The 12,624-nt window shown below is 40.7% G+C and overlaps 1 protein-coding gene across 1 annotated transcript in view; it reads left to right on the top strand.

The window, feature by feature from the left end:
* Window positions 1–920: 920 nt before the first annotated feature.
* Window positions 921–12,624, top strand: part of ABCC2 (ATP binding cassette subfamily C member 2) — a 69,012-nt gene continuing 57,308 nt past the window's right edge. Inside the window, exons 1-4 of the mRNA XM_065894828.1 lie at window positions 921–953; window positions 2,776–2,949; window positions 10,425–10,550; window positions 12,344–12,478. Coding sequence (XP_065750900.1) covers window positions 921–953; window positions 2,776–2,949; window positions 10,425–10,550; window positions 12,344–12,478 — 468 coding nt within the window. The remainder of the gene's footprint in view (window positions 954–2,775; window positions 2,950–10,424; window positions 10,551–12,343; window positions 12,479–12,624) is intronic.

Here is a 12,624-nt window from a genome sequence, read left to right as displayed (position 1 = left end):
TTTAAGATTTTGGCAAGCGTGTCTGGCTGCTATTATTTTAGGGTGTCCTGATTTTAGAAGAACATATGCTTTATTAGGGGAAGTGGGTAATGGGGAGTGGTTATCTAAGGGGTATAGAGTTTCAGTTTAGAAACACCTAGAAATGGTTAGGATGGTAAATTTTACATTATGCATTTTTTACCACAATACAAAAATTTGCTTTAAAAGTATTATTACATACATAATACCTGATAATTATGGAAACATCAGTAAATACAGATAAGCAGAAAGGAAAATAAAATCACTGACAATCCTAACTGCTGAGTTTTCTTATTGCATAAATACATAAATGCACAAATTATGTGTAGGTTCATATTTGGATTTGCTGCTTAATAACCTGACTTTTTCAAAGTTTACACTATTTTTAACCATGTTTTAAGTTCTATATTCTTAATTGAAAATGAGAAGTAGGATGTTTCACATTTCTGTAAACTCTAAGGCCTCAAGACAGAAGTGCAGTGGCACGTTTTAGGGGTACATGCCCCTCCATTGATGCTTCTCTGTTTAGGTCATGTGTCCTCAGGAGAAAGAAAGGCTCCCCCACTCCTGATTTGTGAGCCAGCTGTACTGACATCTTTCAGTAGTTCCTTTTAAGTATGAACCCATCTACAGAGGTTTCTGGTACTTTAGGAACTGGTGTGTCTACCTGTCCCTGGGGCTCTTCAGTCACATGTCTATCCACTGGGGTAATGTAAATATGTGTCTCAGCAAGGTTAACGATTAAATTGTTGGGATGAAAGGTCGAAGGCCTGCCTTTGGAACATCAGAACATCAGAATGGGAGATATATGTTGCTACTTGCCTTCCACCTTCTCTGAGGAAAAGAGTAAATAAGAAACACAGTCATACAAGAGTCTTCATTCCAGAAGTGATCTAGGAATCATGCTGGAGAAGTTCTGCAACTCTACTTTTTGGGTAAGAAATTACACTTGTCTTCACTGTTGACTCTCCTCAACTCGGAACAAGTAGTAGATTAGCCTAGAGTGACCACTAATAAGAACTAGAAAAGTTAGATGTGCAGTTGGTCTAAAGTTCAGGGTTTCTTTTCTTTTTTTTTAAGATAAGTCATAATATCTCCCTAGGATATTCTATGTGGGAGAGATATATTTCTGCTCTAAAATACGTTTATTGTATCCCACCCTCTTTTTTCTTGGACTAGGTAGCTGCAAAATTGCCTTCTCTAAAGAGAAATACGGGGAAGGTTTCCAATTTCATCAGTGTTAGGAGGGGGAATTGTGGAGTATGAGGACAAAGAGAAGGCCTGTGATTGAGTCTTGCTGAGAAATGTTTATGTTGAAATAATACTGATATGTTCTAGAGGAACCGGCAGTTAGTGGTGTGACTGGAAGTTGAGGCTAGGGATGCAAATTTGGGCATCCTGAGCACTGAAACAGTTTTTGAACCATTAAAGCAGAGAATTCGAAACAACAAGCATCAGTACCAAATGGTTTAGTGGAAGAGAAATTTAGGGATTTTGAGGAAGTGTGGTCTGCAGACTCCTAGGATCAGAATCATCTGGAGTGCTTGTTAAACTGGTTTAACTAGCTTAGGTAATTCTTCTGAATTCTAAAGTTAAATAATTTTATGGGGAGAGGAGAAGAGCAGGAATGAGATAACAGAGCATGTGGACAGCACTTCCCGTCCTAGAAAGAACCTGGACCCCAAGGCCCTCGAGGCCAGGACATGTATACCACAGGAAGGTGGGGCTTAACATGCCCCAGGATCTCACCAGGCCATCTCAGGAGAATTCTTTCTGAGAATCATCTGACCGATCATCTTGGTCAGGGCACCCCAGTCTTTAAAGAGTCTGTGCAAACAGCTGAACAAAGCAAAAAATATTTGTAAGAAGAGAATAATCTACCCTCACATGACTCAGATGTAAGAACTGGTGCCCCACCTTCACCTCACAAGATACTTGTATTTATTGCAGAGTGCAAAGACCAGTAGAAAACTTGCTGGGAATAAGCCTTCCCTCCAATGTGCCATTGCTGCTCCTGTACCTAAGGCCTCTTCAGGATCCAACTTAAGCCCCTAGGGCTATAGGGGTTTAATTGCCAAAGTGTGACTAAGCAGTCTGCTACCTGCAGGTTAGGTTTGAGTGTCTACCAGTGAGTTCAATCAATGCTAAAAACTAGAATAAGAAGGGTTTTTTGTGTGTGTGTGTGTGGTACGTGGGCCTCTCACTGTTGTGGCCTCTCCCGTTGCGGAGCACAGGCTCCGGACGCTCAGGCTCAGCGGCCATGGCTCACGGGACCAGCCGCTCCGTGGCATGTGGGATCTTCCCGGACCGGGGCACGAACCCGTGTCCCCTGCATCGGCAGGCGGACTCTCAACCACTGCGCCACCAGGGAAGCCCTAGAATAAGAAGTTTTTATATCCCAGGACTCTTCTCCCCTTTAGGTTGAGAAATGGTCCCTCTTCTTCCCACAACTTGGCAATTGTGGTGGTGAAATTAAATCATAACAGATGGTGGAGAAATTCACTTAGAATCACAGAAGGAAAGGTTTTTAAAGGGTGGATTGGTCAGAAAAGTCACTAAATGACATTTAATGGTGAATTTATATCAATGGAGTTGGACAGGAAAATACAGCTAGTTAAAGGGTCAGGCTAAATATGGATATAGAACTGGGTTAAAATTGTTTGGAAGCAAGGGTAGGGGGATGGGTGTGAGCTGGGGGCTGGTATTCTCTTTTTTAAAATGCATGTATCCAACAATCATTCCATTTTGGTCCCCCAGAATTCCTCATTCCTGGATAGCCCGGAGGTGGACCTGCCACTTTGTTTTGAGCAAACTGTTCTGGTGTGGATTCCCTTGGGCTTCCTTTGGCTCCTGGCCCCTTGGCAGTTTCTCTATGTGTATAGATCCAGGACCAAGAAATCGTCTATAACCAAACTCTACCTTACTAAGCAGGTATGGGAACCCCACTATTTTCTAATTAATTTTGTGGTACACAATAGAGACATTTTCTTGGTGGTTCAAGTGTCTTCTTCCCTGTCTTTAACCAGCTTTTCCAGGTAGAGCCATGCTCTGGATGTCCCTGTCTCCACCTGTCCTACGCCTCATTGGCCCCCTGCCGTACTTCTTAGTTAAGTTACTTTGATTTTTGCATAAGAATAATGACTCATAAATCCTATGGATATTGGACTCTGGAAACACCAATGATGAGTAATCAGTCAGTTGAATAGTTGTGGTCTTTTCAGCATTTGAGAAGCAAATGCTGGATTATCTATCTTTAAGCTGTTCTAATTAATCAGGAGACTATAATTCAGTTGGCATCTACCATGAAGTAAAAATGAACTATTTAATGTGTCCTCTGCTCCATTCAGCCAATCCAAACATTGCTCTTCTCCCCAGGCTTGGATCTGAAATAGGGCTTCCATTTTCCCAAAGTCAACCCTGAGCATGGATGCTCGCTCAAAGTAGAGGGAGGAAGAGTGTGTGCTCACGGTGACATGCCTGAGTAGGGAAATAATGGAAAGAACAGGGGCTGCAGGAGGAATGAGGGTAGGAGCCTCTCAGCCAGCTGCACTGATGAGTGTAGAGAAAGTCTTGTGAGAACCGAAAGATCCTCAACTGAGATTGTAAAACTACCTCTTAAAATCATCTGCTTCTTTTCACTAGGTGTTTTCCTATCTGTCCTGATTATTAAACAGGGCTTTTAGAGAGGCAAATTAGATTCGGTGTTCTATAAGCAGATAGGCCAATGACCTCAGGTTACTGCAGTCTAAAAAGAAGGAAGGAAGAAATTTGACCAAAGGAAGTTGGATTTGCATTGACACTCTGAGGTGGGGTGGTGGTGTGTTTTGTCTACTCTGGATAGAAGAACAGTCTGCGAGAGCTTGGAGTGGGGCTATTGTCTCCCTCGCTGACCTGTGTGCCCAGCACAGGGCCTACCACTTGGTACACATTTGTTGAATGTTGGTATTAAATGCACTCTAGGAATAGGGATTGAGTCAAGAGTGTGTTAGACTGAACATTGAACAGCATGCTTCAGTACCCTTAGGGATGAGAGGGAGCTTTTGGTTAGTCAGTCAGGTTAGAGGGCTTCTATCATTTTCTGGAGCTTCAAAGAAAAGGTTCGGTAATGAGTAAATCAGTATCCCATTTTTTTCATAGCTATTAATTAACTTTTAATAAACAACTTTATTGAGAAATAATTCACATAGCATACAATTTCACCCATTTAAATACAATTCTTTTTTTAAAGTATTTTCATGATATGTGTAACCATCACCACAGTCACTTTTAGAACATTTTTTTCCCTCAAAAAGAAATCCTTTATCAACCCCCATCTCCCCTAGCCCTAAGCAACCACTAGTATACTCTTTGTCGCTATAGTTTCCCTATTTTAAACATTTCATACGAATGGAATCATATAATACATGATCTTTTATTATTGGCTTCTTTTACGTAGCATAAGGTTTTCAAGGTTCATGCATGTTGTTTAAGGCTCATCCATAATATTCCAATGTATGGATATATCATGTTTTGTTTAACTTTTATAAACACAAATCTCTATAGATAAAAATGTAGATAAAAAGAAATGTATTAGCTTTTTTTTTTTTCCTGTAGCTAATAATCCACTCACCCTTGCTCATAGTTTCAGGAGCTTCATTTATAATTTATACTTTTTTTTGTCCTCCTCCCTGAGAGTGATAGGCACAGAGTAGCATCCTCTTAAAAATGTCAGAATAATTGGTTTCTCCTCTGAAACAGGAGTATAATTCCTCAGAAAGTAAAAATTCACTTCTTTTATGAGAACCTTCTTCTTGGATCACTCCTCAACTTCATTTCTTCACTTTCTGTTCTACCTGCCTTTGGGCTGTTTGTTCCTCTCTGATTCTCTTGAACTGTCATTGCTGTTTGGTCATTAGTGCAGTGTTTACCTCATCTGGACTAAGTCAATTTGCTTGCCTAAGCTAGTGAGAGACTCTACCAGTTTGTTTAAAGGTACACCCTTACCTGAAGGACCCTGTGCATAGTAGGCAATTGAATGAATTGAATTAAAAAAAATGAATGGATGAGCTCATTTAGTCCCAGGGTAACAAAAGAGGAGTATTGTCCTGGAGGTTGTGGATCTGCTGAGGTCAGATGTGTAGCAAAAGTGGACTTACTGTTGAGCTAATGAGACATGGGAATCATCTTCAAGTATCTGTAAAAGTCAACATAGAAGACTGCCTAGCTTATTCTGAAAAGTTTCAGAGAGCAAAATCAAGGGAAGTCAGTGTAGGTTGTTCCAGAGGAGCTGCCTTTAGCCAAACATACAGAAGAACTTTCTTTCTCGCTTTCCTTTTTTTTTTGTGGATGATTTACCCTTTTTATCCCTTATTCTTACATAAACTTAAAAAAGACAGAAAATCAAAGATAAGTAAATTATTTTCAGCTGTACCAAAGTTTAAGAACTTAAATTTGAGACAGATTTATCAGTTGACTTTTCTTTGAGAGGGTTTTAAATAAGTTCAGTTGTGAAGACGATTACAAAGGTGGAAGCACTTTCTTACAGTAATAACTGTCAGGTAGTAGAATGGTCTGCTGGGGGATGTAGTTCCTGAAAATATTGAAACTGAAGTTAGACGTTTGTCTGCCAGGGAAGTGATGGAAATAGACACCCTCTGTAATGGGTCAAAGGTTCAACCAGAGTGCTTTCATAAAGCACTGGGAAAAGGAGGACTGTGCAGAGGTGGAAAGATTAAATATGGCCAAACCACTTTACTCTCCATTTTTTTTTTTTTTTTTTGGCTGCACCGCATGATTTGCAGGATTTTAGTTCCCGGACCAGGGATTGAAGCCACGCCCTTGGCAGTGAAAGCACCGGGCCCTTGGACTGCCAGGGAATTCCTTTTTCTTTTTAAATATTTATTTATTTATTTTTGGCTGCATTGGGTCTTCCTTGCTGTGTGCGGGCTTTCTCTAGTTGCGGTGAACGGGGGCTACTCTTCATTGCAGTGCACCGGCTTCTCATTGTGGCGGCTTCTCTTGTTGCGGAGCTCGGGCTCTAGGCACGTGGGCTTCAGTGGTTGTGGCTCCTGGGATCTAGAGTGCAGGCTCAGTAGTTGTGGCACACAGGCTTAGTTGCTCCATGGCATGTGGGATCCTCCTGGACCGGGGCTCAAACCTGTGTCCTCTGCATTGGCAGGCGGATTCTTAACCAGTGTGCCACCAGGGAATCCCAGCATGCAGGATTTTTCATTGTGGCCCATGGGCTCCAGAGTGTCTGGGCTCTGTAGTTGAGGCACGCAGGCTCTGTAGTTGTGGATCACGGGATCAGTAGTTGTGGCACGTGGGCTTAGTTGCTCCTCAGTACCTGGCATCTTAGTTCCCCAACCAGGAATCGAACCCACATCCCCTGCATTGGAAGGTGGATTCTTAACCACTGCACCACCAGGGAAGTCCCCATACTTTCTTTTTTAATACCAATGATATTGTGTCTCTTTAGGAAGTTGAGTTCAGTAAGCTCCACGTGTACTTGAAACTCCTCCAGTGATTCAGAGATCAAGGGCAAAGACTATTTACGGACTTGGTAATCATTAAACAACCACAATATTTCCCTGACTGTGATTAAGAAAAGCCTATAGTATGTTTCTGATTATAAAAAGAATGCATTATTGTAGAAAGTTTATTTGATTATTGTAGAAAGTTTGTCAGCTCTAGAGAAATAGGAAATCATTGATAATTGTATCACTCTGACATACTCCTGTTAACATTTTGAGATGTTTCCTTTTACTCTCTTTAAAAAACTAAACAAACAAAAAACAAAATGAAAAGAAAAAGACTCGTTCTCAACCCTCTACCTTCTAGTCCTGTTCTCCAGAGGCTGCCATTTAAAATTATTTTGATGGTTATCTCCATATCTATAAATAATGTGTTTATACCTGTATTTCTTGATCCATCAACTTCAAAAAATATCTATTTCTGTCCTCTATGAAAGACAAAGAATTTAGCTCATTGACCCAACTCCCTAGCTTCCTTTTTCTCTCTTCCTCTTTCAGTCTTTTAATTTTGTGTGATTATGTTCTGTTCTTCTGTAGGTTACCTTTATACCTAAAAATAATCTGCCATCAATTTTATTGTATTTATTTGGCTGTGCCACACAGCTTGCAGTACCTTAGTTCCCCAACCAGGGATTGAGACCAGGGTTTGGTACCTGAGGCCACGACAGTGAAAGCCCTGAATTCTAACCACTGGATCGTCAGAGAACGCCCCTCCCCCTCCTTTTTTTTTTTTCCACCTATTTTAGGCTCTAGTTCTTCCTTTCTTTTTCCTTTTTTCACATATAACATTGTATAAGTTGAAGGTGTACAGTGTGTTGATTAGATACGTTTATATATTGCAATATGATTGCCACCATACTGTTAGCTAACACTTCTATCATGTCACATAATTATCTTTGTGTGTGTGTGAGAACATTTAAGATCTTGTCTCTTAGCAACTTTGAAGTATGTGATACAGTATTTTGACTATAATCACAAGTGCATGACAAACTTGCAGTTAGAAGATAAATAAGTTCTGGAGATCAAATGAGATTTTTTTTTCAGTTTATAGTCTTTTTTAAAACTGAGACATAATTGACATATAACATTATATTAGTTTCAGCTGTTACAGCATAAGAATTTGAAATGATCACTACAATAAGTTTAGTTAACATCCATCACCATACATAGTTACATAATTTTTGTTCTTGTAATGAGAACTTTCAATGTCTACTTTCTTTTTTTTTATAAATTTATTTTTATTTTTGGCTACCTTGGGTCTTCATTGCTGCAGGTGAGCTTTCTCTAGTTGCGGCGAGTGGGGGCTGCTCTTCGTTGCGGTATGGGGGCTTCTCATTGTGGTGGCTTCTCTTGTTGCAAAGCACGGGCTCTAGGCATGCAGGCTTCAGCAGTTGTGGCTCGTGGGCTTAGTTGCTCCGCGACATGTGGGATCTTCGCGGACCAGGGCTGGAACCCGTGTCCCCTGTACTGGCAAGTGGATTCTTAACCTTGCGCCACCAGGGAAGCCCTCAATATCTACTTTCTTAAGAGTACTGTGTTGTATATTTGAAAGTTCTAAACTATAGTCACCATTGCTGTACATTATATCCTCATCTCAATGCCTCTTTGTGTAAGACAAGAGATTTAGCGCTCCCAATAAAATTTTCAGAAAGAGCAAGAGTAAATAAAGTCTCTAGGTTCTTGCTTTCTGAAAATGTTGATCTGACTATGGAATGCTAGGTTCAAAAAAAATTTTTTTTGAAGTTTGAAGTTGTTGCTATGTTGTTCCCCTAAATCCTGTGCTACCAAGTTAGAATTCTTCTCATTCCTTGTTATCCTCTCTAGAAGTTTTATCCTCTTTATTCTTGATGTCCTGAAATTTCATAAGAGTGTCTACATGGGTCTTTTTTCATTCAATGGGTTCTATACTTTTAACCGAAAGACTCATGTCTTATCTCTGAGAAATTTTTATATTATTCTTTTCATTTCCTTTCCTCTAATTTTGAAATTCCCTATCTCTAAAACTTCTTGTTAGATAGATGTTGGACTCACTGAATTGACCCTCCTTCTCAACTCTTTAGAATTTCTTCTTCTCTTTTCCCCTCTGTTCTGAGAGATTTTCCTAATTTTTTCTTTTAATCATCCTAAACAGCCTTTATTTTAGCAATAATGGGATCGATTCCTAAGAATTCTCTGCTAAATAATAGCACTTATCCTATTAGTTAAAGGTGCTTTCTTTGCTGGTTTTAATTATAAAGGGCCCAATATCTCTTCCTGAGCCATTCTGAATGAATGAGGCTTATGGAATGAGTAGGCATAGATGGATGGGAGTAGGGAGGGGTGAGGGTAGGGGAGCTGATACTAAAGATCTTCATCTTGAGGGATAAGGTACTGGTGGACCTCCTCAGTGCAGGTAACAATTCTCCCTCCTGATGGGTGGGCGGTAGTCCTTTAGAACAAAAAAATGTGTATCATGTCTTATGAGCTCATAGTACAAATATTTGACAGACTTGGAGTCATCTTAGGGTCACAGAGTTGCAGTCATTAACTTCAAAGTTTATATGGGGAGAAGGCTGGGAGTAATGACCAAGGAAAGGGAATAGTGCCGTCCCAATTGGGTTGGAGGAATTCCCCCTTTAAATCTATTTTATTAGTTATCTATTGCTATGGAACAAATTAGTCCAAAACTTAGCGGCTTAAAAATAAACTTTTTTTTTTTAAATCTCAGTTTCTATGGGTCAGATTTGGGAGCAGCTTACCTGACTTCAGGGTCTGTCATGAGGTTGCTGTTATTAATATGCAGGCTCTGCCTAAGGTCACCTGAAGGCTTGACTGGGGCTAGAAGATCTGCTTCTAAATTGACACACCCACATGGCTTTTGGCAGGAGGTCTCAGTTCCTTGCCAAGTGGACCTCTCCATAGAGCTACTTGAGTGTCCTCACGATGAGGCTGGAAGTTTACCTTGCTGTGAGTGATCTGAGAGAGAGAACAAAGAGGAAGCCACATTGTCTTCTATGACCTAATCTTGGAAGTCGCACACTGTCACTTCTGCCATATTCTATTTATTACAAGTGGGTCAGAGCTCAGCCCATACTCAAGGGAAGGGGAACTAAGCTATCTTTTGAAGGGAGGCGTATTGGAGAATTTGTGGACGTATTTTAAAACCATGACAATCAACATTCCTTAACAACACTTAGCATACTTTGAACTTTATTGCATTACTTGAACTGTATATATCCATTGATTCCATAATTATTGAGTGTGTTATCTGAATCATTGCCTACCATTTTTATTGAAGTATAGTTGATGTACAATGTTATATAAGTTACAGATGTACATATAGTGATTCACAATTTTAAAGGTGAATACTCCATTTATAGTTATTATAAAATATTAGCTATATTCCCCATGTTGTACAATATATCCTTGTAGCTTATTATATACTTAATAGTTTGTTCCTCTTAATCCCCTACCCTTATATTGCCCCTCCCCTCTTCCCTCTCCCCACTGGTAACCAACTAGTCTGTTCTCTGTGAGTCTTCTTTTTTGATAACAAAAAGAATATAATATAAATTCTCTAGTTTGTTATATTTTTTAGATTCCACATATAAGTGATATCATACAGTACATGTCCTTCTATGACTTATTTCACTAAGCATAATGCCCTCCAGGTCTATCCATGTTGCTGCAAGTGGCAAAATTTCATTCTTTATTATGGCTGAGTAGTATTCCACTGTGTGTGTGTGTGTGTGTGTGTGTGTGTGTGTGTATCACATCTTTATCCATTCATCTGTTGATGGACACTTAGGTTGCTTCCATATCTTGTGCTACCTACTATTTTTACCATCCATTACTGGGAACCATTCTATTCTTAAGAGTGATACCTTCCTAACAGTGTTTTTTTTGCCTTCTCAGGTGCTTGTTGGGTTTCTTCTTATTCTGGCAGTCATAGATCTGGCCCTTGCACTCACAGAAGACACTGGACAAGCCACAGTCCCTGCCGTTAGATATACCAATCCAAGCCTCTACCTGGGCACATGGGTGAGGCCCATCAGCACTTCTATCCTGTTTATCTTCTCTCTACTCATAGCCATCCAGCTGAAATTTGCTCCTATGGAATGAAATAAAGTCCAATTTCATCTACCTTTTTCAAGGGACCTATGAAGCAAAGCTTGGTTGTAATAGGGTGAAACCAATTTTAGCTTTTCATTTGCTTTTAAACACTACTTTTAATGCCTTCTTCCTAAGGTAAGTATTAGCTTTAATGATTAACATGTAACTTATGCCCTCATATCTTGCCATCTAAGGATCACAGATGAAATCCAAGTTTCTTGATGTAAAAGAATTTTCTACATGCTGTAAACATTATTTTTAAATTGATTGGTGACTCTAATCAATGGATCACTGAGTCTAGACTTGTTTGTGTAAATTTGATGACAGAAACTTATGTCTCTCCTACAGGCAAGGTTTTTTGTGGGAGGAGGGAGAGCTGTACAGTGTTTAAAAAAACAATTGAATTCGTTACAATCATTTTATTTTATTTATTTAGTTTTTATTTTTGGCCGCGTCAAGTGGCTTGTGGGATCCTAGTTCCCCAGCCAGGGATCAAACCCAGGCTCCCAGGAGTGAAAGTGCCAAGTCCTAACCACTGGACCGCCAGGGAATTCTCGTTACCATCATTTTTGTTTTTTTGTTTTTGCGGTACGCGGGCCTCTCACTGTCGTGGCCTCTCCTGTTGCGGAGCACAGGCTCCAGACGCGCAGGCCCAGCGGCCATGGCTCACGGGCCCAGCCGCTCCACGGCATGTGGGATCTTCCCGGACCGGGGCACGAACCCATGTCCCCTGCATTGGCAGGCGGACTCTCAACCACTGCGCCACCAGGCAAGCCCCATTACCATCATTTTGAAAGAGGAAGATACAACATAATTATTTTGATTCCTAAACTGTCTTGAAAAATCAGAATACCTGGCAACTTCGGGCCGACATTCCCACAGGGCAGCAGTCAGCTAGGACTGAGTAGCGGTTGGTTGCATTAGACCAGTTATATGCTCAGTGCTGTCCTCCACCCTCACTTCACTCAGCAACATGTCCTGCTTGGCCCCTGTAAGGACTTCGTTTTCTCACCGTTGTTATAAAACAGAAGAGTCTAGAGAGCAGTGCACTGGAGCCAGCTCACGGAGCTGACTGCGCCTCTCTTCCCAGTCCTGAGTTTGGTGACATCACGTTGGAGATTGAAATCCACCATGGTGGGAGTATTTATACCATGGAAATTCACACATGCCACAAATCATGGCTTTGTTTTCAGAATGCCAGTTTACTAGCACAGCACTGGGTCTGGGAAAACAACATTTAATTAATTATAACCAAGTGAATAATGCGAGGCAAAGTTTTTTGTTGTTGCTAATTGCTTAGTCTAATATTATTAGAAAATATTGTGATACAGACGCCTTCCACCTATTCAGCAGAATCTGCCTCCCCAACCTGATTACTGTAGTGCCTGAAATGATTTTCTTGGGCCTCAAAGATTTTTCTGGCTCCCAAAGTTATTCCATTTAGATGCAGGTGGTGACCCTCTGCGTTCTTCTCAGACTCCCTGCCCAAGTGTGGTGAATAGAGATGGGATAGGGAAGGGAGTTCCAGAGAGAGCACTGGGGTCCTGAAAGAAAAAGTCGGATGGTATCAGGGAGGAAATGTACTATTTGGCGTCAGATTAGTTACAACAATCTCCCCCTTCAGCCCCCGTTTCTTCCCCTGTTCTCTGACATCCTTCTTGCCTCTTGTCCTTGGTGTTAGTGACAATATTTTTCAAAACGTGATGTGAATTTCTCGCTAGATCCTGGTTTTGCTGATCCAACACAGCAGGCGATGGTGTATACAGAAGGACTCTTGGTTCCTGTCCGTGTTCTGGATTCTCTCAATACTCTGTGGCACTTTCCAGTTTCAGACTCTGATCCGGACACTCTTAAGGGTAAGGAGGAAAGAGATGGTGATATGAGGAGGTACCGCTGGGCAACTTCTAAGTTGGAGTAAATGACATAAGGTAAATTGAGTTGCAGGGTAGGATTGTATTTAGGGGATTTGATAATAGACTTTAATCACAAGCATTGATACATA

The sequence above is a fragment of the Phocoena phocoena genome, chromosome 16 (genome assembly GCF_963924675.1).
Source record: "Phocoena phocoena chromosome 16, mPhoPho1.1, whole genome shotgun sequence".
NCBI classification, from domain to species: domain Eukaryota; kingdom Metazoa; phylum Chordata; class Mammalia; order Artiodactyla; family Phocoenidae; genus Phocoena; species Phocoena phocoena.
The sequence above is the reverse complement of the archived record's forward strand: the minus strand, read 5'-3'. Positions and strand labels throughout refer to the sequence as shown.